The sequence below is a fragment of the Plutella xylostella genome, chromosome 6, assembly GCF_932276165.1.
Source record: "Plutella xylostella chromosome 6, ilPluXylo3.1, whole genome shotgun sequence".
NCBI classification, from domain to species: domain Eukaryota; kingdom Metazoa; phylum Arthropoda; class Insecta; order Lepidoptera; family Plutellidae; genus Plutella; species Plutella xylostella.
In genome coordinates this window covers 1153491-1179894 of record NC_063986.1, presented here as the reverse complement: position 1 = coordinate 1179894, position 26404 = coordinate 1153491, and the positions used below count along the sequence as shown (strand labels likewise).

Below are 26404 nucleotides of genomic sequence, written 5' to 3'. Positions count from 1 at the left end.
CCAACAACGCACTCTGCTAACTAAGTTTACGAAACCCTTTTCAACTAACTTTTGAATTACTGTTTTACCGGCTCTATCTCGTAAGTACGTTTGTCTGTAACTGGACTTTTATGTTAGTTTAATCCCCAGTGCTTTTAGCTCAAGTTTAGGGTGCGTCTAGTGTTGAGCACACGCAAGTTGTGGGGCAATGTGTTACTGTAGGTATATTATGCCATACGAGTATTTACAGATTCATGCAGGTTTGTACAAAAATAATTGTTTTGCTTTAGTTCAAAAACGACGACCGAATGGTGTAGTGGTTAGTGACCCTGACTACTGAGCCGATGGTCCCGGGTTCGATTCCCGGCTGGGGCAGATATTTGTTTAAACACAGATATTTGTTCTCGGGTCTTGGATGTACCCGTAAAATGGCAATAGGCTCGCCCCCTATTACATTGGGACTAACATAACACTCTGGCGAAAAGTGGGTGCAGCAATGCACCTCTGCCTACCCCGCAAGGGAGTACATTAGTACAAGGCGTGAGTGCGTGTGTTTTTTTTTTTTTTTTAGTTCAAAAATAAGAAACCTTCTTTTATGAGTATGTTGGAAATACAAAATATTATTGAAACGCAAGCAAAATGCTGATTTGATTAGATACATGGTTTCGGAGCCACCGATACTTAGAAAGCCCTGTTTTTGGGTCGGATCTTCGAAACAAACTTCCCTCTTTCGGCAACCATTAAGATATTCCGCCGATGTCAGGTCAAGTAATAGCTCCGAAAGATATGGCATCAATATTTGCGGAAGAATCAATTCTCGACTATCGACTTACATATCGGGCTTGACAATCTGAAATTGATCTTTCCGAGTCATTAAACAGGCGAGTTGTCCGCAGCTCCGCCGATGACATTTCCATAAATTTTACAACTGCTATCTCGCAAGAAATACGAAAAATGAGTCTTCTAAAATACGATGTTACAACTTGTTCGGGGAGCGATCGTCTCCTTTGAAATTTAATATTCGGGACGTATTTTTATGCTCCAATTTAAAATTTATGTCGCGATGTTTTGCGATTGAATTGGGATTTTGCAATTCTACTAGATAGTCATTATTGTTTATTATTATTACCTATCTCACCTCTAGTAGAACAATGATACAAATAAAATTTATCAAGTATTTAATTACGTCGAATATTTTTTTAACTAAGAGCTTTTATCGCTAAGCAAATTTATATTGCTGCATAAATTATGAACTCTTTTTATTGTCCCCAGACCTCAGTTAGATAAGAACTTCCGGTATATTGAACAGCTTTGGCTGCAGCACCTTAAAAATAGCCTCTATATAATTTGTTTACGTTGCCATTGCAAATAGCACCCAAATTCTCGAATCTTCTTTCACAGTCAATACAACATCGTTTGTCTTCGTACCGTTCTAACCACATTCGTAACTTGGGCTTTTAAATAAATTGATGTTGGTTTCAGTTTTAAATCTAGTTATTTATGGCGACCGTCACTGCAGAGCTATAAAGCTCGAAGCTTTTTGTCACAGTGGGACGCCCTCCTCACAGCCTGTCACCGATAGCTTTAGTCCCTAGCTTTATTTATTTATTACCATTAGACAACTGAATAACCTAGATATTATAAGACTCTAAGAAATGTTGCCCATTTCCTTTGAGCCTTGGTTTTGCGGCTACATAAAATGATAGTAATTAGAGTACATACCTATTGGCAATAAGCCCGCCTTAGTATACACTACTTTTTAAGTCCATCTTTGTAAATGTGTTTTTAGTATACAATAAAGTGTTTAAATTAATAAATAATACCTAGTGTGTAAAAGTATGTAGGTATATCTCAGGTAGGAATGTGTATTCTCTCTTTTGCAACGAATATTCTATATAGGTATTATCAAAGTTAGAAACTAACCAGATATCCTAATCCACACGCGCCATAACTTATTATGAGTAACGAGTGCGGTGTGTTGGCAAATAATGCGAATCAATCATGTTTCTAATTCCAGCCATTCACAACGTTGGCCATTAGTCACCAGCCAGGCATTACGCAACGCGCACCGTTGTTCCAACGTTGTAGCGACTGTTGGATATGTTGCGGGATATTGCATAGCTGCGAGATTACGTGTATGCGGCCCCCTGCGACACTCGTGATACGATGCAGGGGGGTTACTTTATACTGACGAAAACGAACAAAAGAGAGCTGTTGAGCAATCGGCACGTTTGATACAACGAGATAGAGTCGTGGCTCACCCAGCAGCGCTCAGAAACTTAGTTTTTCGTCTTAGAGAGTGACCCCCTAGGGACTCGTTCTCTAGTAGAGAACATTGTGTGGAGCAGTTTGAATTTGATACGAGGTATTATGAAGTGATCCGATGGCGTATTGGTTAGTAACCCTCACTGTTGTGAAGGTCCCGGGTTTATCATCTGGATATGCTTGAGGGAACATTGTTATTAATACATAGGTTTAAACAAATTATGGCATCGCCGTAGGGTGCTCTGAATAAGAAGGGAAAGGCGAATTACAGTGAAGCAGAAGAATCGTAATAAAATAAATCATCCACTACCGACCATACTAACTTTCTCAGAACAGGCTACTTACTAACTGTAACAGACTGAACATTACTTTCATTGGTTTCATATTACGCAAAATTGGCGAAGTTAGTAATGAACATAGTTTATAAATAGACAGAGTTATTTCGTGGCTTAGCTCACTAGGTACCTACTTTCTAAAAAATCTTTTATATAGATGTTATATTATTGATGTAACACTTTGTTTACTATTAAAAATAGATACATACACAGTTTTCTCTTACGCTTTCAACCAATAATATTTCTGAGAGATAATGTATAACTAGAGGAACAGATTTAAACACTGTTGTGCCAGATGCATTTGACTCTGGCGTTATGTCTAGCTTTTGCTATAAGATCGTTATACTAAAAAAGAATTGTATCCATTTCATGCCGTTACGGCTTTATTACATAAACTACCTGTTCAATACTGTTAAATAAAAGTGGTAATACCTACGTTACCGACGATTGTGTATCGATCGAATTGTACAATGTATGTGGAGCTTTTAATATATGAAAGTGTGACATTTCCGGACACCCACAGATCAGTATCACGCGTCCGCCGCTCGGAAATATAACCTGAATCACTCAAGCTTTCGTTTTATATGCTGAATGAATTATGTTTGTTTGAACTGAGACATGATTTTAATACTTACTATATTTCAGAGCTGCTTTTTTTAAGTTTCGACGTTATGTTAGTAAGGAAAAATAGTTATTTTTAAGGAATTCAGTACTTGTCCGTTTTTTCCGCATTCAGCAGGGTAATAACTCACTTTTGAATAAAAGTGATAGCCTTTCCAGCATCGTTATGGTCTTAATTCCTATTGCCAACTGATCGTCTTTTATAGCAAACTCGTTATTCTTAATGGTATCTGTATCACCATAAAAATGCCAATGAAATTAATTCTAACGGAGTCTGAAGATTGCATTTTAATACCAAGGACATGACGTCTAGGGAAATTGAGTTGTGCAGCAGAGAAGGAATATTTGATGAGTATTTAATATTAAAGCTTCAAGTTCTATAGTTGGTGCTGAATGGATTTGAATTCTCAGGAGTCTATTTAGACAAAGCTGCTGGCTAGCGTCCTCGTTTACTCTCTAAGTTGTCTCAACTAATGGTTGCCTGTAAGATATCGCTTCCACAGATAAAGCAGCCTGCTTTATAGTTTTCCCAGCGGTAAATAATGTATTTTATGTCTTTGTGTACAACTGTACAGTATGTAAATAATAATATACGTTGCCAATATTTAATCTTTACAGAAAAAAAAATGTTTGGCGTGGCCAAGTTTATACCATTATTATCTGAAACCCAAACAACATACAAGATACATGCTCAAAGTCTATTTAATTTTCCCGACAAACATCCCGCTAGTTAACATTTGAATCAAAAGAGCATTTCCAAGAAATCTACCTAAACCTACATTTCACAAATCAGACAGCTCTTAGCCTGGGTCGGCTCGGTGGCCTGGCTAGGCTTTCATCCGATGCATGTCAAAACCTAGGCAAACAGAATTTGACGGACGGCCTAGGCTGGGATGCTTTTAAGGCCACTCCATCGCTCCGAATTCAAACAGAGGTGGATCGTGGATCCGATTATACTGTTTGAGTTTAGCAGTGTAAGCTGTGAAGTTACGTGAACGGGTGCGCAATTTAAATGTATTTGGATGAGAAACTTGTTGCCACAAAGGATATTTTCAAATAATACGTGTAGGTTGTATAAAAAGGGAGAATAAAAAAACATTTTCCACAACTGGTTGGAAAAAATCAGTTACCATGGCGGCGAAATTAAACTTAGTCATGTTGTATTATTGTGTTAGTATGACGATTAGGTATATTCAATTCAGCTATATATTTGACTTGTTATTTAGCAAATTTTGGATTCTCCATATCACTAACATATACATATAATACCAACTTCGCGTTCGTGACTGAGGTCAACTCAAGGGCCAGCTGAAAACCAGCGCTGTGGCCTCACTGTCCACAGCATATGCTGAGCTGGTGCCGTTTTGACACTCTGGACAGCATCCTTTATTTGTTTTTTTGTTTGTTCTGTATTAAGTATTCTCGTTATTTTGTTTTCGTTTCTTTTTCTGTCTTATTATTCTGTCCCAGTGTGTCAAATAAATGTATCTTTATTTCTAACAAATATCGCATGGCTTCCATTTTTATTGATTTTAACTTAGAGATAATGCAAACGAATTATCATTTTCCCGTTAATAATGCCAGATATTAACTGAATTACCGTTAGGTCTGTGGTTTCACTACAATGTACTGAAATTCAGGGTGTTTATCAATGTTTCATATAGCCCTGTAATAATCGCTACCACAAACCACAATATCATTAACAGTCCATGAACGAATGTAGGCAATTACAGTTAATAATGTAGATATATGCCTGACCGTATTTTGCACTTATTCATGATGATTATGATGATGATGACAGACAAGCGTTATGTGTCATATTCATTTTGAGTACAAAAGCTTTTACTCCTCAACATTATATCCTTTAAAAAAAAAAAAAGAAATTTGTACAAATACAAACCTACATACATACTGCATACATTTTAACTGCGGGTCGTTATCGGAGCTGTAGCTTTTTCCCGCGTACTTCTCTTCCTATTCCCTTTTTAACATGATATACGATTTACTTTTAGCAACAAAGCTACTTAAAAACATCTATAAAGTAAATTATTTACAGTTGATTTATATAGCTCTCGTGGTCATAATAAATTTACCTTCTGTAAGTACATAAACCAAACTTTGTACAGACGTGAAAGCCTTAAGTGCTCAAAGAACTAATTAGGTGGTCTGGCTTATTGAAGGGAGTTCCAAGTGACCGGTCACAGGTCTCAATGCGACCTTTTTCCATGCTTAGAGAAGCTTAGGCGGGTAAAATTGACCAATAAAGTGAGACAAAAAGTTAATTAGACAAAGCCGAATTGTTATTTTGACACATGGCCCGTTCCGGTGCGGTTGGAACTGTTTCAAATTGAAATAACTGTCTCGTGGGCTGTCCGGTTGTGGGTGGTAGTGTGTGTGTTGAGAGGGTAGTGTGGGGGACACTTTATTGGCAATTTGCGGCCATTGCAGTGGGGGTGGAGGCGCGAGTGAGTCGCTGCCCGAGCCATGGTGGTCGCTTCCGGTTCCGCTGCTATTGTCAACGGTTTCCGCGTTGCCGGTTGCGTTGTGGTTCGGATTCTTGGTGCGAATTTGATGTCCGCTTTGAGTTTGGATTTATTTGGCGACATCGATTGCTGAATGTGTTGCAGTCATCATATTCAAATCCACATATTCTTGTTTAAATATGAACAATATACTAATGGTATAATCTTTAGGGACTATAACCATAATTTTTCTATTTTCTACAAATCTCTAATTCGAATTGCGTAGCGATGATGTCTCATATAACGAGAGCTGAAATACGAAAAATATTACTGTCACAAAAAATGTCCGCGAATTAAAGTATGAGGGCAGTCTGCCAGTTGTGGTGACACTGATAAACGTGAGTCGACCGACCATCTACTTAGCACAATGAGACTAATCCCAGAAGCCCGTTTCTCCACATAACACAGTACATTTATTTCATCGCTGCCACTGACATTAGTTTCATTGTGTAACTGTTATTGCAATGGTAGAACATTTACTGCGGAAATGTGGCTTTGTATAATGGAATCAGGATGTCATAATGATTGTAATAACTAATTTAATAAGCACTTGGGGTGAAGAATTCTTAATTTAGTACGTTTGGCAGGGTTCCCTTGTGTAAGTTGAAGTTGTAAGAAACTATCTTTCCGCATTGCACTTCTTCTTCTTCTTCCTTGCCTTATCCTTATTTAGGGTCGGCTTTGTTGGTCATGTCACGCCATTTTACCCTATCCTCTGTCATATCCTCATTCACTCCACACTCTCTCATATTTTCTTTCACGCAATCAAGCCATTGCACTTGAATGCCCAAATTAGTTACTCAAGTGCGAACGGGTTGATAAAGTCATCTCTGAAATTCAACCGGCTACGTTCTTAACCACGGACAAGGCTAACTGTGCTTTTGTTAATTTTCAAGACAACAGTACCTACAGGAAATAAATAAACACGTTCTAGTAGACTAATAATAAGGCATGTATCTTGTACAAAGACATACTCAGCACATAAACGTCCACTGATGGACATAGGCCCTTCCCAAGCCGCCCAATAACTAGCTACTTATCTGAGGTTTTCGGTCCAGCAGGCGTAGATATGCTAGATAAGACTAGAGATAAGGGAAAGCTTCACAAATCCTAACCAACCCCCATTGTCCCCAGGCCCTACTCCAAGCGCACGACGTGGTCGCGCGCGAAGTGTACGGCGAGGAGTCGCTGCGAGCGTCGCCGCCGCCGGTCAACGGCCGCGGGACCGCGCTGCCGCCCGATGACGAGGAGGAGCCGGAGCCCGAGTTCGAGAACGTGACACGAGTCAGACTCGTGCAGTTCCAGAAGAACACCGATGAGCCCATGGTGAGTTTATGATGGGGATTTCAGGGTTAATCATCATGGTTTCCTGGGAAAAGGTCAGCCAGCATTTTGAATGCCATCGGTTTTTCAAGGAAAATCCGAATACCTGGCTTCAGCCCTCTAAATGCCTCCCAAATTGGGTCTGTATTCGGAAAGAAGCACTCGTCATACCGCTGCCTGTATGCCATCACATGCTATTTGAGACTCACGGTTATACGAGGAGTCTATGGTAAGAGTTATAGCCATTTAAAAGGGATCTTAATAAGGTGAAGATCAGGTCAGAAGGAGATCATAACTGCTAGCGATGACGCAGCGGTTAGCTAGGAAAACTCTGGAAAAGTCTTATTACCTATTATTATTTATGCCTTGTCATTAAACTAGTTTCTAATTCTGAGAAAGTTTCGAACCCGGTAAACACTGGCGAAATCTAGGTTATATGTAATAAGCGTTAGTGCTTATGTCATCTTATTTTTATGATCCAAATAACTTACCCACCCTTTACTCTTGCCTCAAGCAGATGCTACTGTAATATCGTCCATTATTTAGAAGAAACACTGCTGAAATATCCACTGCTGTTAAGCTCCATATTTCGGAGAATATTTTCAACGAAATACGACCGTATTCTAAGTAGGATAATAGCGTAATACTCCCCTTGAATCCCTTGCAAGCCCAACACCCAAGTATGCCGATAAACCACCAAAAATATGGCGGCGAACGCACAAAAATACTGACCCCGAAAAAATATAAGCAAACCTTTTTACCGCAACGATGTTTCCGCATAAAATATCACCAGGACCTGTTGTTTTTTTGGCTTGTGAATTTAAATGTTTGTTTTTTGTATGATATATAATTAGATAATTATGTTTCAACCTTTTTCTAACATAATTATGTACGTAGACGCTCGTTAAGTTTCGACTACATTTTAACACTGAATGAGATTCTTGAAATTGGACAGTGAATAAGAAATGTGGTTCCACATTCTAAAAAGCTTGCGTAGCGTGGGATGTTGTTCTTTTCTATTGAATACGTAACACGATAGATAAAACTCCAAAGATAAATAGAATAAGTAATTCGGCGATCGCCTCTTCTAGGGAAGGTCAACCGAAGGTTCGATTGGTAAAGTAAATTATTCATTATTCTGACCTGAAGTAATTTGTTTTCCATGTTTGATTTCAATACGGTATTGTATCTACAGTCCTACATGCTTGGCATCCCTAGTATCAATTCATAAAGAAAAACCTAGGTATACTAATTCCATACTTATATCTTATCCATTCCAGAGCTTAACATGAAATAATAATAATATTACCATCATAGGCTCAACTCTAAAATTAATAACTCACACGTTTCTCCCTCCTTTTCTTCCAAGGCATACCTATAACCCCAAGAGTCCAAGACTATAACTCATGCGATTCCCCATCCTCCGCCTTCCAGGGCATAACCCTCAAGCTAGCGGACGACGGGCGCTGCATCGTGGCTCGCATCATGCACGGCGGCATGATCCACCGCCAGGCGACCCTGCACGTGGGCGACGAGATCAAGGAGATCAACGGCAGCCCCGTGGCCAATCAGAGCGTCGCGCAGCTGCAACGGATGCTGGTGAGTGAGGATAGTAGAAAAAAAAGTTGTTTAAATTTCGAACATTACATTTAGATTTTTTTTTTCATTTCATTTTATCATTATAGAATAAGAAAGAGGTTACGGTGCAATTTTGTACATCAAGTTTTACGACATGCTGGTGAGTGAGAAAAAGAAGAAGTTGTTTTGAATTTCGAATTTTAGAATAGGAATAAGAAAGAAATAGGTTATGGTGTAATTTTGTGCAATAGCGGCTTACGACATGCTAGTGAGTGGAGAAAATAAATTCTAGAATTTTGGAATAGAGAGGTTAAAAGAAGAAGAAATTGACGTTTTAAATGCAAAAAGAGGATAAAAAGAGCCAATATAGTTGAAAGAGGAAATTATATTGGTAACCACTTATGGTGAAATAGGTTTATGCTACGAGGAATGCACTATACTAGACATTAGCCTCTCCCTAACGACATCTGCATAAAAATATTATATTATGCATGCGATATGTTTTATCAGCGTTAAGGTAATAAAACAACATTGTTTTTTTAATTCATGATATTAGTAATAATAATAATAATTTACTTTAATTTTCCAGCGTGACGCCCGCGGTTCGGTAACCTTCAAGATCGTCCCGTCGTACCGCTCCGCACCGCCCCCTTGCGAGGTAACCCAACCCCCACTGCTTGTTCCATAGACAACTAGAGAGCCTTAAAAAAGGGTTACAGTAAGCCGAGTGGGCTGACTCAGGAGATCATTGTGAACAACCAAAATTATGAGTGAATTTGCGAAAAAATATGATCTGCTCTATCGAAACTTTGTTGCATGACTCTATGTGCAGTAGTAATTTTTTCATGAATTTCCAAAAGTCGTAGCATAAGTTGTTCAGAGTAACGAGCCGAGTCACCCCTTTTCGGCTTAGTTTTGCAACACTCTGTAGACAACACGACGGCTATAAATAACCCCGTAGAGACGTGTGGTTTGACTTTGTGTGAGATGTGCGCTTTGAGATTTAAAACTGTAGTTTAACGTAGAGATACAAAGACTTTGTAGTGTTCCACCTTGGTTTATATTTAGCGAGTTGTGTGGTTCTGAAGATACTGACATGCTAACACACTTGAGTGGTTTTGATTTAACATTTTAACAGTACAAAGTGTAGTTTAAACGGATGACTTGAGTATAAAAAAAAGGTCGACAAGCGCACAAGGGTCTCGTTTACAAATTGCTTGTCCTTTAACCGATCGGTGTAAATAAAACGAGATTAAAATTTTCTGTATTTTTGTTCTAACTAGCTTTTCCGGATTAAGCCTTCGCCGGTGCTAGTAAGTAGCTCGTCCCGACATGCCGCTACTTTATGTTGTCTTGTTTATTTGTTTGTTTACTTGGTTGTTGTTTATTTGTTATTGTTATGGTCACCGGGCATGGCGCGACTCCCCCCTCTCGTATCTGTGCGCTTGTTGTTCTTTGTCATCGCTTCACTCGAACTTTCATTATTACCATTATCATCTTTGTTGTCATTATCAACTTCCTAGGCTTTCTCTGAATGAGGGTCAACTTTAACATTCACTCAACATGCATCATCACAAATCTATTCAAACATCTCATTCACATCTTCAACATCAATACCTTTGTCTACTTCAATGGTTTGTGCTCGTAGTTTGTAATGATTTGTATTTTGAACATTTTATCCTCTCATTATCTTGCGCACCCTGCTAGTCCTTGTATTTATCTGACTGTCTTCAATGTATACTAAGATTCAGGGTGGATTTTTATCAGTGGTCAAGCTCAGAAGGCTCGTTAACCAAGACTAATAATCAATTTGACTCCAGGAAAATGTCCTATATGTAAATTCATTTTAATGTGCCAAGACAAACCATTCCGGTTTAATGGCGCTGTCAAACAAAAATGTAAAATGAATATATGCCTGTTTTTATAAATAAAAAAATATAAAGATGGTTTTCTGTTATGACGTTAATAAATCCAACTTCTATCGTGATTCATAGCGCACTTGTCTTTGACCACTGTAATATATCCACCACGTAAATACAGTTAGATTCACAGTTGACTAAATAAGTATACATCAGTAATGAGCGACTCCATGCTTTATGCTGTATTTTATGACTATACCTACATGTCATAAAGTAGTTTAAAGTACATAATAAAATTTAAGACGGTATTTACTACGGTCAACTCACGTGAATCTCTGTACCTAACGCACCGCCCTCAAACGCTTCAACTAAAAACTTGGCTATTTCCGCAGATATTCGTGCGAGCGCAGTTCGACTTCGATCCACTAGAGGACGATCTGATCCCGTGTGCTCAGGCCGGCATCGCCTTCACTACTGGGGAGATATTGCAGGTATATTACTAAACTTGTAGTCATTCAAAACAGTTGGTGACTTGGTGACCTATCACATGAGTACAAATTTAATGTACAGTAAAAGCGGGTCGCTTGCGAGCCTGATTACGTGATACCTGATGACGTCATCGCTACCCAAGAACAGGAGCCCTATTAAATATTAAATAACTTTGCGATTTATGGTCTAATTTCAAAAATTCAAAAGTAGTGTGCTCAGAATATTATAACACGTGCAATGTAATAGTCCAATTGGATTTTTCCGTTATGTGACTGATCCTCATTGCATATAGGAGTCTTCCAAGGACAGCCAATCTATCCTCGGCCTTCGACATCAAGCCACTACCGTGCTTAATAATAAAATTTATTAGCCAATAAAAAAAATTGATATTTTTAATTTCCTCACAAACATCCCCAATATAATCGTCCTCTTCTTTCATCTTCATGTATTCCTATTCCAGATAATAAGCAAAGACGACTCGCACTGGTGGCAGGCGCGCAAGGACTGCGCGGGCGGTTCAGCCGGCCTTATTCCGAGCCCCGAGCTGCAGGAGTGGAGGGCCGCCTGCATAGCTTCAGACAAGTCCGCCACGGACCAAGGTTACTGGCCGTTACTGTTGCAAGAGGAGTAAAATAAGAAGTGAAACCACGCGGGTTTAGCTGAGTTAGTTCGGGAAAATTTCGCTAGATGGCGTGGTGTTGTTTTTTTGTGATTATAAGGTATTACTAGCGACATCTAGTTGTCGTAAGATGAATAAATCCTTTGGGATTGTGAATGGAAGTATGGGTGGTCTCGCTTCTTGTTTTGATCTCTTATTCATTGTGTATTGGAATAAATATAAGAAATACCTACTAGTGTAACATTTTTCAGCCTCCTTGCAATTTCTCGATGAAATTTTTGCAACATAATTTCATTAAACACTTTATGATATTTATACTAAAACGGCTTGTTTATCGGAAGGTATTTCCTAGACTTTGAATTCTTATATGTTCTAGATCTCTGTGTGATTGAAAGAAAATGCTTTGGGTCTATACATGCAGTGCTAGAATCATAGCTTGACTGGTGACAGTGCCCATTCTGACTATGTTTGATCAAGTTTCCTTTAAAAGCTCTAAGTCAAACCGGAAAAAGCTTATTAACTATGTCAAGTGTTATGGTCATAACAGTTAGATTGTAGCGCTGTATGATAGATTTAAAGATTACATATATTCCTCTATGTGTCCTAGTTTGCATAAATTGATGTCAGTATATTTTACTTTGACGATGTGTCCATATTGTTTGGTTTTCGTTTAGGTTTTGGTTTGTGGTGTTGTCCTTTTCTTCTTTTAGCGCATTTCTATGTGTGTGGGAAGTTGTATCTGTTAGTGTAAGTTTTGTAAGTATTTGAAGATCATCGCTTAGTCGATAACTACTTTAGAGAAACGATTGGCTATTCATTTACATGTTTTCATTTAAAAAGAAGGGTAATAATAATCAAACACTAAAATTAATCTTCAATCATGTTCTGCTTTCATTTTGACGTATCTGGATTATATCGTCATGCAGTGGGTACGTACAGTTTCATTTTATTATTATTGAGTGATACAAGCTCCCTTCACTTCAAACCTTATGACCTGATTGTTAAAGTTCTTAATCCTGTTTCAACTATACTTATGTGTTCCCCTTTTGAGACTCTCATGGCCCTAGAACCAATCATGACCAAATAGTGCCTTTTTACTGAATTAGGGAGTTTGTGTAACCCTATAGCATTTGAGAGGTTGGACTCGTTTTGGTTTTTAAATAACTATTGAGGAGTAAGTTACAACAAAACAATATATATTCCGCTTAAATTTAATGAGAGCATCTTTTACCTAACTGTCTTTATTAACTCTTCATAAACGTAAACGCATTGACCTACTGAAAATTTTCATGCTAACTACACATTTATTATCCTTATTTTAATCTACCCTCGCAAAAATATTTCAACGTAAAGCAAACCTCAGACTAAATACCAAACGATAGGTAGGTTAATAAACATAATATGATGAAGCACTACTAATCGCTGCCATCTGTAGGCATTCTTAGGTTCCTCTTAGCAGGATCTACATAATTATAACTTGTCTTGGAAGCTTACGCGTATCGAAGATAGATGTCGCTAGAACTTAAACAAATAAAGTTAGTTTTGTTTCCTAAACGAGTCCAAGCTCTCTCCCATTATCCGTGTGCGTGTGACTGTGTAGCTCCATACATGTGCATGACCCTGGTTGTATTTCCCGCGGCCAGGAACTGAGGGCTGCGTCTCACACACTGACGGCTGCGAGAATACAGGTAACTTGGCGTTTATGTGTACAGGTATAAGTGTTATTTTTAAAGGAAGCTTTTGAATGAAATCACATTTCGCACAGAAGATTGTGTGGTACGCGAGTTGATTCCATTTAAAAGGCGTATTTAAATTGTTATTTCTAATGCTTGTTTTTGTTGATTGGTTGGTGCCTGAATGACAATAGACGAAATATTGCCACGTGTAGTTTATCCAAAGAAGTCTTTACGATACAATGGGAGATTTTCCAGTAGTTCCAAAATCGGCCAATAGATGGCATTCGGCCTGTCGTTTTTAGTAGTAAGCTACATTCTTCTGAGGAAACGGAGATGACAAATGTCACAGACCTACTACAAAACAAATGTTATGTCATTCGGTTTCTCTTGTAGCTACGCGAATGTCTCCGGTGCTGTGTTTTGTGATAATTTCGACGACTCTGGCTATTCTTTTGGACTTTTGTGACTTCTATACCCGACCGACCTTTGCACTCCCCCTGGACCCTTGCTTGCCATTACGATTTACCCCTGCCTGTACTCCGGACCTTGAAACAATCATGGGAAAAGACTATGGATCATGGTCAACTGTACGCCTGAAGGACGAGCTGCGAAAACGCAAAGCAAAACTTTCTGGAAAGAAAGCAGTGCTTGTCCAGAGGTATTATTATTATTATTAGTTTGCACGTTCTCAACAAATACCAGTTATGCTACGAAATCATTTGTATTTGGCAATATTTGCCTAAAAGGCAACTTGTAGGCAAACTATTTAATCATAGTATTATTCTGTGGAATAAACATGGATTTTTGTATTGGCTGAAAGGACTCGAATCCATGCCGGCTATAAAAAAATATGCAGTCCTGTTCAGTATGAAGATTTACTAGCGCCATCTATTCTCGGGTTTTGTCTATGGACGTTGTCTATGGTTAAAAACCTCCCATTCTAAAGTTTTTTTTTCTACTGAAAGAGATATAGGTAAATGTTTAAACACGTTGTAATATTCGGTCTATAAACTAAATTATTTTTAACGAATAAAATGGAAATGTAGCAAATGTGTAGTTTTTTGATTATTTACCTTATTGTTTTTTAGTTTGTAGTAACAGCTTTTATATTAACAAGTGTAAAAAATTGTACCTACTTACCTAATTCTTTCAGAATAGGTAATAAGTTCTAGCATGGTTTTCACAACTTTTTATTCATGAATATAATTATAATAGTATTAATTAAAAATTGTAATATAACTTAAGAGTATGTTTGTTAAAATCGTATGCTGCAGAATTATTATTTAAACTTACATTTTGGTAAGTAGCTAGGTACTCTAAATGCACTAAGAGCACCAAATGCGATCTTCAATTTAATATTGTTGTTTTCCTAAAATTATGTAGCTTACAGAATTTAAACTTTGACTCACATCTTCTGAAGCTTTTTCACAGCGTTCTCACACCGTGCAAATTATCTGAACTTCTTTTTTCTATATTTTGTTTCAGTAAACTGCTCTATTTTCGGACGTAAGAAGAAACAATCCAAGGACAAATATTTGGCGAAACACAACGCGGTCTTCGACCAGCTTGACGTCGTCACTTACGAGGAAGTCGTCAAACTACCTTGTAAGTCCAAGTACCTTTAATTTTTATAATTAATACCTCTAATAATACCTCTTGTAAGAAACCAACGTCATCCACTGCCGTCTTTCTCATATGCGTAGTGAGCTACACACAATTTCTCCAGTGTAGAAATCCCCACTTCTACTTTGTCCATACAAGAGCTACATAAATGAGCATATATGAGATAAATAGTTAAGTCACGGCAACAGCTCTAACCCGGCTTTACCCACCGGCCATCGGTACTTCAGCATATTTAAGGCCGGCCCAAAGCTAGTGCCAATTGCATATTTTATGAACGTTGTTGACCTTACATGGATTAGTCGGTTACCTGGGCGGACCACTCCAACGGTCAGTTTCGTCGAACCATACTTTTGATGCACTGGTCAAAGACTTTCTTCATCTTATCGTGTCGATGAAAAACCAACAAAGTAGCTAAATAAAGATACCCACATAACTAACTCACCCCTAACCTACTTTATTCCAGCGTTCCAGCGCAAAACCATAGTTCTCCTCGGAGCTCACGGCGTGGGGCGGCGCCACATCAAGAACACGCTCATAGCGAGGCACCCCGACCAGTACGCCTACCCCATACCGCGTGAGTTATTTATTTATTTATTTATATTGTTCATGGAGAGGAGAACCAACAGCATTTGCGTCAACTTATATGGTAACAAAATTATAAAATTCTACAAAACACGGAAATGCCATTAATAGGTTCCCACCTATAGTGACAAAAGTAATGACTTGTAGTTATAATCAAAAATAAAAATAAACTATAATTATTAGGTACATAATAATAAAAGCAGCAAGCGCCACGTCTAAGTACACTGTTTATTGTTAATGAGCCTACTCAAAACTTACAAGCGAAAACGTAAAGTACCTAAGAAAAACACTTAAGATGCTAGGAACTCAGGAATATTAGATTAGATAGTTAATTAGGAGCTACCCACTAAGTAGATGCCGACGACGCCTTAATAAGAACGTCTTTTATTTTAGGTAGACTACTGCAGAACAAATCAACTTCAGAATCTGAGAGAACCCTGAAGTTTACTGAATAATTATGTGTATGAACTTACAGTCAGATGTATAAGCATGGATGATGTCACGGTTCATCAAAATTAGACCAACCAATGAAAGGTTATCCCCTGTTATCCCTCACAGATCAGTTATCTATGTACTTATGTATGTTCTTTTTACACATTTCGCTGTTTTCTATGTGTTAATCTAGGGTGAGCTAACTCCATACCAAATTCCCTCAAAATCGGTTCAGCCGTTTTGACGAAGAAGTAACAAACATACACAATCACAAACTTTCGCATATAGCATAATAAGTATTAAGGAAGTAGGGTGTACGCTGTACGGTCAGCTGCATAAACATGGAGGATGTCGCTGTTCATCAACAGTCGATTAACCAATGAACTATTATCCCACACTAACACAAACTTTCGTCCAACGAATGTTCCACATACAAAGGGGGACCTACGTAGTTTATAGATGAAACGTTCCGTGGAGTAGCAGCTCATGGGTCAATTGATTTTGGATGAAACGATTCAGACTCATAAACATGTTACAGGTAGGTACCAACTTTTAAGTAAAACCAAACTTTACACCTAAGCAATCAATAAATAAATTCAATTTCTCAATTAATACTTTTGAGGATTTAGGCATAGAAATGTAACTTATGTTTATAACCCTGACCGTATTCAACGGCTGAAACGGTCCATAAAATGATTCATATCATAAAAAAGCAGTTCAGGTAAAATGTTATCGGACATCTAAAGTGTCCATAAAATCTTACGCAACGTTTTTCCTCTATCACACTTTGAGCACCTTACGTTAGTTATTACTACGATAATCCTCAGTTACCTTTCACAACAGATCAATCTATAATAATATTGACTATCATAAAAATGCTATCTGAATCCTTACCTATATTGTATTCCTTTAAATGGGAGATAGAAAAAGGCATTTCCAGTCGATTGATCCCTATAATGCCTTATCCAAAACTTAACAATGTCTGATTATTTACTTAAGAGCTTCGCTTCGCCTTAAAAAGCTTTCCCGTGGGAATACCGCGTTGAAAAGAAGCCTATATTTTCGTCCAGGGTCTCAGCTAACTCTATACCAAATTTCGTTAAAATCGGTTCAGCCGTTTTGACGTGAAGAAGTAACAAACATACACACATACTCATAAACTTTCGCATTTTTAATAATTAGTAGTTTTTTTTTTAATTTTATGTTCATAATTTTCCAGACACGACTCGGCCGGCTCGTGCGGATGAAGAGAACGGCAGACACTACTACTTCGTGACCCACGAGGAGATGATGGCCGACATCGCCGCCAACGAATACCTTGAATATGGTGAGGAAACTTTTTATTACCTGCTGAATTTTTTGAGGGTAAATCATGAAGGTTTTGTAATTTTTACTCTTCGTTAAAAACTTTTGCAATAGACACTAACATTTTTGTTGGTGAAAAATGAAGGTTTTATTTGTTTTAACTCTGGGTTTTGCGATAGTAACGCCATCGAGTTCACGTTTTTGTAAGTTTTCCATGATTGAAATCAATCTTTGGGGGCTATAAAACCAAAGCTTGGTTCTGTTGAGACTGAAAATAACAATAGGAGAAGATCTTTAAAATGTTATGTCACCAACTCACCACAGCTCGAAAGCAATCTCTCAACTAGTCAACATTAGTTACCTACCTATTTTTCGTTCACCAACAGGCACCCACGAAGACGCGATGTACGGCACAAAGCTCGAGACAATCCGCCGCATCCACTCGGAGCGGCGCATCGCGATCCTTGACGTGGAGCCGCAAGCTCTGAAGATATTGAGGACTGCTGAGTTCGCGCCCTATGTGGTGTTTATTGCCGCGCCGCCGCTCAATAATGTTGCTGATGTGAGTATTAATGTCAATGTTCTTTGAAATCGAAGCGATATCGAGATGTGGAAAAGTTAAGGCGTATCCGCTATATGGAGCTATAAACAGTAAGGATACCTTATTAAAGTTCCAAAATCCGAAAACATTGACAGTCATTCAGGTAGGTTAGGTAACTACTTATCACATTATTTGTGGATTGATCTCAAATTTTGAACGAGCTACAATTATCTAAATAATAATTCATACTGAATAACCTGGTATAACAGGCTACCGCCTAGTACAAGAGCCCTTGCCATTTTTTTATTCAAATAAATGTATTTTTGACCTTAAACAATTTTATGATTTTATTTCAACTTACAATATCTTTCTCCTAATTCCAGTACGACGGCTCGCTAGAAGTCCTAGTCCGCGAATCCGAGCAACTCCGCCGAACCTACGGCCACTACTTCGACCAGACGATCGTGAACAACGACATCGATGACACTCTGGCGCAACTGGAAGCGTCGCTCGTGCGCCTGCGCAGCGCCGCCCAGTGGGTGCCCGTGTCCTGGGTTTATTGACAGAACCACTATTACTTGTAAACTGGCCACTCTTTGTACGCCTTTTGAACGGATTTCTGGGGTTTGTTGGGGTTTGGGGAATGGAAAAAATGGGTAGTACAGTCAGCTTGGTTTATAAGTAGGTAGGTTTACACTTTTGTAGCTTGTAATACTAACCAACGACGGCCAAAGATTAAATGAATGAAAGGTTATATGAGTTTATAAGGCACAGCAATGTCAAGCTACTTACGTATGAAGCTGATTGTATTACATGTTTATGCTACAAGTTGGTGTTTACCTGTGAAAGTAAAGGTTATGGTTCAAAGTAATGTGGGATCTATAATAATCGTGATTAATTTTAAATATGCGTGTGTAATTCTGTAATGAAATCCGTTGAAAAGATGGTTTAGCCCTAATATAACGATTTACCTTGGTTGCATATTTTAGATGATTGAGTAGCGACATCTATTGGTAGTGTTTGGAAAAAAAGCGTTTCGGAAAAAGCAGAAAATTCATATTTGGTGTTTGCATTAATAACTCCTAGATAAGAAAAGACGACGTTATCATTTCCTTAGCTAGATGTCACTGCTTAAATATACAAGCCATATTTTGATGTACTTACCTAATTAATCCTAACTTCAGCATACTGTGTCTAGTCGTCTAGTCATAAATTATAAAACACGCCGATATTATTGATATATAATTATTCATAAGTTAAAAACGCGACACAGATTTCAAAGCTAAATAGTTACACTATAATTATGTGAAAACATACTAACAGAGAATGGTGAAATTTGGACTTAAATACCACTTCGTAACCACCTAACCTAAGTACCTATGTACCTACCCTTATAATTGTGTGTACCTTTACCATACTAGTACCTAACTTTAGTGTCACTATGAGTAAAATATGACTACTTATAGATGGACCTTCAAAGGATTGCTCTGTCAAAAAGCAACAAAAATACTCGATCTCATACTGAAAGAGGATTTGTCTATCCTTAGAAATATTTTAGTGCTATTCTCCTCAAGGTTGTAAAATTAAAAATAACAGCACTATATAGGTAAGGATACTTTTTTTCAGTTGAAATCTTGGACTATATTTAATGCTTTTTATAATATAAATGTTTATATTAGGTGTGCACTTCTCGCGTACAAAAACCTTACATACTTAATACCAATAAAATTCTATATTGCACTATAATTATGGTAAACCTATACCTATACCTACATATGCATATAAAACAACAAAAATAATAATTACAGCACTCATACTCTACAATTTGATATACTTAATAAATAAATTTAGGTACTTAGCAGTATAAAGTACGCGTATATGTAAAACAAATAAAATATACGACCGATATCCAAAAAAAATCACTAACAGTCAGTCAATAGACTGAAAACATATTGACAAGACAAAAAAGTATGACGAGTGAATATTAATTCATACTGGAAATGACGAAATAGCCTTTGAAGCTACGGACGATAATACACGTAATAATTATAATAATGATTACGAACCATCGGATATCGATTTTAAATATAACTAAGATAAATATTATTAATCATGTTGAGTTGGTTAAATTAATTAAATGTAATAGGTACGAATTTACGGGCTGTGTACTATTTCAAATCAAGGTTTATTTTGTGTTATGTTTAATAGTTAATGAATTATGATGTTATTTGTTACCAGATGCTATTGTGCAGCTACTTTTTTATTGTGAATATTATGCTTTTTATTTAACAAATAATTACTAACAAGGTCATTTAATGATTGATTTTAACTATAGACTTATTTATTTTCTGCTTACTTGTACTTACCTACTTATCTACACTACAGAATTATTTTGCACTCTACATTATATCTATGACCTATTTACTTGTACTAATTTATGTATCTATGTGGAAACAAAAGGGCTTGCAACGTTTTTGGTACATCCTAGCTCAATTTATATAATGTGCCAAAATTACAACCAAATTTTTCGATCGGGGTTTTAAGCCTAAAGTACCATTCTTGAGGATTTTTGGATCAATGTACATAAAGTATACCTAAATATCTACTAAAATACTAAACTTATTTAAAAAATCTATTGATTAGAAAAAAAAAAACGTAGCTCAAAATGTTCACTTGGAGATTTATTAAACTTAAGATCTTATTGTATTCTTACGCAAATTTTAGAATTCACAGGGTTCGTTCGCAAGTATTGGAGAGTATTTTAATTAATCTTTCTAACTAATATATGGTATAATTTTGAGCATAGTTCCTTGCCGTACGCTTTGTTTCACGTTCAGCAGATACTGATCATTTGTGTGTTGCGTAAGCATTTGATGCCTTGAAAAGATTCTAATACTTACTTGTCTAGATTTTTGTAAAAACATGGTAATATCGTTCAAGAATCGCCAATAGATCTAGTATGTACCTAAATATTCCAAGTATTATGTACTGTATTTACTTCATTCGTACCAAAACAATATACAAAATACAAAAACAATAATACAAAAATATTAAATTCAAATATTAGCCAATTGCTTGCTCGTAAAAAGAGTATAAGAATGACTAGGCGTTAAAAAACGAATAATTAAGTAAGTAGTAAGGTACCTACATGTAGAGATACTGTTATATTGCAAAAAATACTCAAGTATACGTTGCAAGGGGCGCGACAAAAGGCAAGTCACAGCTACGTGTCCTGTTCTCTCTAGAATGTTGAATCTTTTAAGGCATCAAAAACCCTACGTGATTGAGAAAATTTACATTCGTAGTAATTTCAAGTTACTTACAGTTTAATTCATAACTGCACTAAACTGAAAGCATTCCTGTACATACCTAGTATATAAAATGTAGTGAATTACTATATATAACTTTCACTATCTCTCACTATTTTAGCTCTAATTTATATTTAAAACACGTTATTGTTAATAACTGTTACAGTAAGCGCTGTTAGAAACAAAATAAGTTGTGCAATCACGCGCTCAGTAAATTTATTAACACTAGCTCTAGATATTATAAGAAAATTAAGAGTAAATTCGTTATAAATTTACATGATTTACTATATTAAGAATCGCTCACTTTGTTTTGAAAACCGGGACGCTCGTTAACACGAATGGAAACATCACACATGATGTGATCCTCTAGGGGAGAATGCGATCAGATAGCTCACTGATATCATCACTTACTGGTAGTCATAGGTAATGTCATAACCAGATATACCTTTGGCACCTAGGTACCTATGCATAATAGGTACATTTAACATCTTTTTCTAAAACGCGAAAAGACAGAATGGAGTTTAAATTTGTCCTAGTCGATTCGATAGCTAGTGGCGCCACCTACCGGTAAAGTTTGAGATGGAAAGCGTATTAGTTTGCTTATTATGTTCTTACCTTACTTAATTTATTAAGACCCTGTTTCACAATGTCTGGTTAGTGGCTACCTGTGAGATAAAATACATGCTGTCACTGTCAAAAAAATAATAACAGAGAGTGACAGCATGTATTTTATCTTACAGGTAGCCACTAACCAGACATTGTGAAACAGGGCCTTAGTGTCTTTCTTTAAATAAATTAATAAGATGACATACCTAAATGTCGGCAGGAATAATTTAAATATATTTTTATGTTTAACCTTATTTTGTTTAAATACATTATGTTATAAGTAATATTTATAAAATTATAAGGTAAGATATTGAATGAAAGTAGAAACAATTATTCATATTAAATATTGAATTAAAATAATGTCGAACTAAGAAATGAAAGAGTTGTGTGCGGGTAGCACTCAGAGGCAACTAGAGTTTTCGTTAGTATTGCCAGATTAAAAAATATATTTACAATGTATTATTTATCATTTTATCAAGTGTTTTATTTAATACGTTATTATAGCTTATTAGTTGATTGACAATGTTTTAAACAGAAATTGGTTAACTGCCAGATTCAATACTCTATCAATCGATAGAAAGTTCCATTCTTTAAAATCAAAATCATATGTAATTGACTGTCAGCTATCAATAGATAGAGTTATTGATACTTCCAGTAAAGGCAGTATATTAATATGTCAATGGCATATTTTACATTCTAGGATTTTATGCTATTGTTAACCAAATTCTGTAAAACGACAGAATGTTTTAAGAAGTAAAAAAATGTTTTGTAAGACGAAAATGTATTTAGTGACTTCAAACAAATTGTAGATAAAATATTTTTCACATAATACCAACCTATACCTAGACAAATTTAATGTTATTTCGTTTTTGTGGTATTATAGTACGACACTGTTTTTGATGTTTGCTGTAAATTTTATTACAAGCTTAGAAGTTTAATTGATTAGATTTTTCAGATGTGCTACTCACTGTGTGGTCGTTTGAAAGAGTTTATCTTAAATGTATTATAGTGTCTATGAGAATATTTTAAATGTGCTAAGAATAACAGAAAGTATCAAAACTACATTCCATTGTTACTTTGTTAATAAATTAGTTTTTTTAAAGAACATAGCTACCTATTTACAATTTAATTGTGATTTTATTTTATTAAGTATACTTTGATTTGTTAAAAGAAATCACATATGTGATTTTAAATGAAGTTTCTAAGATGCTTCTAACTAACCACCTACTGAGATGTTTGATTATGTTCAACATAAACAGTGTTTGTTTTATATTATAGTTGCTGGTAACATATAACTACTAGAACTAATGCATAGTGATGATATAACAATGTTCACATTATGCATTGTCGGTGAAATATTTGGATTGGTATAGATCAATACTCCAGGCTGATTTTCGGCTCTCAAGATGCAACTTATAAAAGCACTTCTTAATCAAATATCTTGGTAGATTCATTGTACTTACTAATTTAGCTATAGTAAGTTTATTTATGTTATATCAAGAGCCATACTTTGGGGGAGTAAAGCGTTAGCAAATTAAATTAATTCTATTTAAACATTTAAGAGGGTATTAAGATGGTGAAGCATAATAATGTTAATATAAGTTAGGTAGTACAAATTCTTTTCATCTATACTACTTTCTTCAGAGTTATACTTGCCTCACTGACAAAATTATATTATAAAATAATCATCAAGTAAATAAATTTGCCCAAAAAAATAATAAAAATGGGTTCACTGTATAATGTTTTCTAATTTGAATATGTTTTGTTATACCTAGAACTTACGTTACTGATGTGTTGTTTATGGTTTTGCAAGAATAGTATGGCAACAGTACCTTTACTTTGATGAACAGCCATTTAAAATAAAATAGTTAATTTTTTTATATGCTAATAGCAATGACTTGCCGGGCATGGAAAACCAGGTGCCCGTGCAAGATAAACCCACTGGTTCGCCAAACAACAACAAAGGATCTCCAAAGAAACTTGTACAACAAGTATTCCACCCAGGCCTTTTCATGAGCAATAAAAAGAATGATAACCCTCCTACTGCTACATCCAGTGTTCCATGGCAGAGAATACCTGAGCAGCGGAAAAGAATTATCTCACCAACATCTCAGACTCCCACTGCAAAAATTCTCAAACAAACAAACAAACGTCAGCCAAACCCAGTAAACAACAGTTACTCCAAAGAGACAACCACAAACAACAGCTTCACAGGATTGGAGATTGATGTGGAGGAACTCAACGGAAATACCTCAAACAATAACACTACACCGCGAATATCAAAGCCGCCACCAATCATCCTGTATGGAATTGAGGATCTGAAAAAACTCACAGAACTTATAGAACAAGCTGTTAGCAAGGATACTTATTCTTACAAAGTCATCTCAAAAAATGAACTCAGAATATCAAGCAGGTCAGTTGAAACATACAAGCTGCTTATTGAACATATTAGAGGTGCCGGGCTGATTGGCCACACTTTCACTAGAAAAGAGGAACGAGCTTACAGAATCGTTATCAAGAACCTGCATCACACTACACCTAAAGAGGCAATTATAGAGAGCATAGAGTCCACAGGAAATAAGGTGCGAGGTGAGATTGTATTTGCCAAGCGCAGAGGCACGAAGGAACCATTGGACACATTCTTTGTCAACATTGAGCCCTCAGTCAACAACAAAAATGTTAAAACTATCAAGTATATCTACAATCAAAAAGTATCAATAGAGGACCCTAGAAAGACAACATCTATCCCCCAATGCATGAGATGTCAACAGTACGGCCATACCAAAAACAACTGTATGAGACCATTCCGCTGTGTGAAATGTGCAGGAGGACATAAAACTTCCGAGTGTACCAAGACTGATAGAAACTCACCGGCCACATGTGCCCTTTGTCTAGGAAACCATCCAGCCAGCTACAGAGGCTGTGGTGTCTATCAAGAAATGCTAGCTAGGAAGAAAAACAAAAAACAATTTGTGACAAAACAAGACAAAGTTAACTACATAAAGTCAAATGATACCCAAACACACACACAACATGATGATCAAGTAACCAAGGGGCAACCTAGTCTGCAAGCGTTCCCTAATAACAATCATGGCCGCATGCTGTACTCCAATGTGCTTAAAAACATCAGATACTCTAATGATGATCATCATCAGCCAACACAATCATACAACAAACCACAAATAAACATAACCCGTGAAGAAACTCCCACCACTAACATTATAGAACGAATGGAATCTCTTATATTAAAGCAATCAGAAGAACTAAGATCAATGTTACAACAGATTGGCAACTTAATAGGCCTAGTCACAATGCTCATTAGTAAAATTCAACCATAACTATAATTTGAGAATAGCCACCTGGAATGTTAATGGGTTGGCAGCTAGAAAACACGAACTAGAACTTATGATAAAATCTAACAAGCTAGATGTATTACTATTATCAGAGACACATTTAACTGATAGTAACAGCTTCAATCTGAATGGATTCTCTTGCTATGTCACTAACCACCCTGATATGACTGGCCACGCTGGGACGGCTGTTATTATCAAGAACAGCATTCAACATCATGAGCTACCAGAATTCAGACGTGACTATCTGCAGGCAACCTCTATTTCCATAGATGACTGGCAAGGTCCGCTTATATTGTCTTCAATCTACTGTCCTCCGAAACATATTATAAAAGAAGATATGTTTGGCCAATATTTCAAAAAGCTGGGAGGCAGATTCATAATGGGAGGTGATCCTAATGCAAAACATACTTCCTGGGGATCCAGAGTCATAGTAACCAGAGGACGTGAACTAAAAAAGTGCATTGAAAACCATCAGTTACGTGCTATTTCAACTGGAGAACCTACATACTGGCCAACCGATATTAACAAACTGCCAGACTTATTAGATTTTTACATTACAAAGGGAATATCAAACCTCTATCACAGTGTAGAGTCATGCTTAGATGGATCATCAGATCATACACCAGTATTGATGACAGTAAGCACCACAATTATTCATAGGCCTATACCATGCACCCTTTACAATAAGAAAACTGATTGGAATGCATTTCAAGATCATATTGAAGACAAGATAAATCTCCGTATCCCGCTTAAAACCGAAGAGGACGTAGACAGAGCATTGGATGACTTTATAAAGCTTGTTCAAGAAGCGGCATGGAAATCAACTCCTAGCTTGCCTAGAGAATCCAAATGTAACCTCTCTGTAGAGCTTCGAAATAAAGTGGAAGAAAAGAGAAGATTGAGAAGAAGGTGGCAGCAAAGCCGGCACCCATCTGACAAGTACCTGTTTTATAAAGCAAAAAAACAACTCAAAAAGTACATCCATGACTTGCAGAATGAAACTCTTCAGGATAGACTAGAAAAAAGTGATGCTAATAGAAATGATGAGCACTCATTATGGAAACTCACTAAATTTCTCAGCCAACCACAAAAACATGTGCCACCCTTAAAACGCCCGGATGCCACATGGGCAAGAAGTGCGAAGGAGAAAGCAGACGTGTTTGCTGATTTTCTACAAAGCGTATTTAAAACAAATGAGTCAAACGACCTGTCAACTGAAGAAGAAATAAAGGAGTTCCTACAGAGCCCGCAACAAATGTCCTTGCCAATAAAACCAGTCTCCCCAAAAGAAGTTGCAAGACAGATCAAAGCCCTAGAAAATCTTAAGGCCCCTGGGTTCGACCTTATTACTGCAGAAATCTTAAAGAAGATAACACCTAAAGGAATAA

The 26404-nt window shown here is 36.8% G+C and overlaps 1 protein-coding gene across 7 annotated transcripts in view; it reads left to right on the top strand.

Annotated features, from left to right (window-relative positions):
- LOC105393978 (peripheral plasma membrane protein CASK) overlaps nucleotides 1-18430 on the top strand; it is a 215167-nt gene extending 196737 nt beyond the window's left edge. For 4 of the 7 annotated variants that reach the window (XM_048621581.1, XM_048621583.1, XM_048621584.1 and 1 more), the window contains 13 exons: nucleotides 6857-7048; nucleotides 8480-8644; nucleotides 9213-9281; nucleotides 9907-9936; nucleotides 10875-10973; nucleotides 11432-11570; nucleotides 12517-12519; nucleotides 13234-13278; nucleotides 14752-14871; nucleotides 15353-15463; nucleotides 17123-17230; nucleotides 17595-17770; nucleotides 18133-18430. In XM_048621581.1, the coding sequence (XP_048477538.1) occupies nucleotides 6857-7048; nucleotides 8480-8644; nucleotides 9213-9281; nucleotides 9907-9936; nucleotides 10875-10973; nucleotides 11432-11570; nucleotides 12517-12519; nucleotides 13234-13278; nucleotides 14752-14871; nucleotides 15353-15463; nucleotides 17123-17230; nucleotides 17595-17770; nucleotides 18133-18312 (1437 nt within the window). In that variant the 3' untranslated portion in view covers nucleotides 18313-18430. The remainder of the gene's footprint in view (nucleotides 1-6856; nucleotides 7049-8479; nucleotides 8645-9212; nucleotides 9282-9906; nucleotides 9937-10874; nucleotides 10974-11431; nucleotides 11571-12516; nucleotides 12520-13233; nucleotides 13279-14751; nucleotides 14872-15352; nucleotides 15464-17122; nucleotides 17231-17594; nucleotides 17771-18132) is intronic. The other 3 variants (XM_048621585.1, XM_048621579.1, XM_048621580.1) reach the window with 3 other exon arrangements.
- Nucleotides 18431-26404: the final 7974 nt, after the last annotated feature.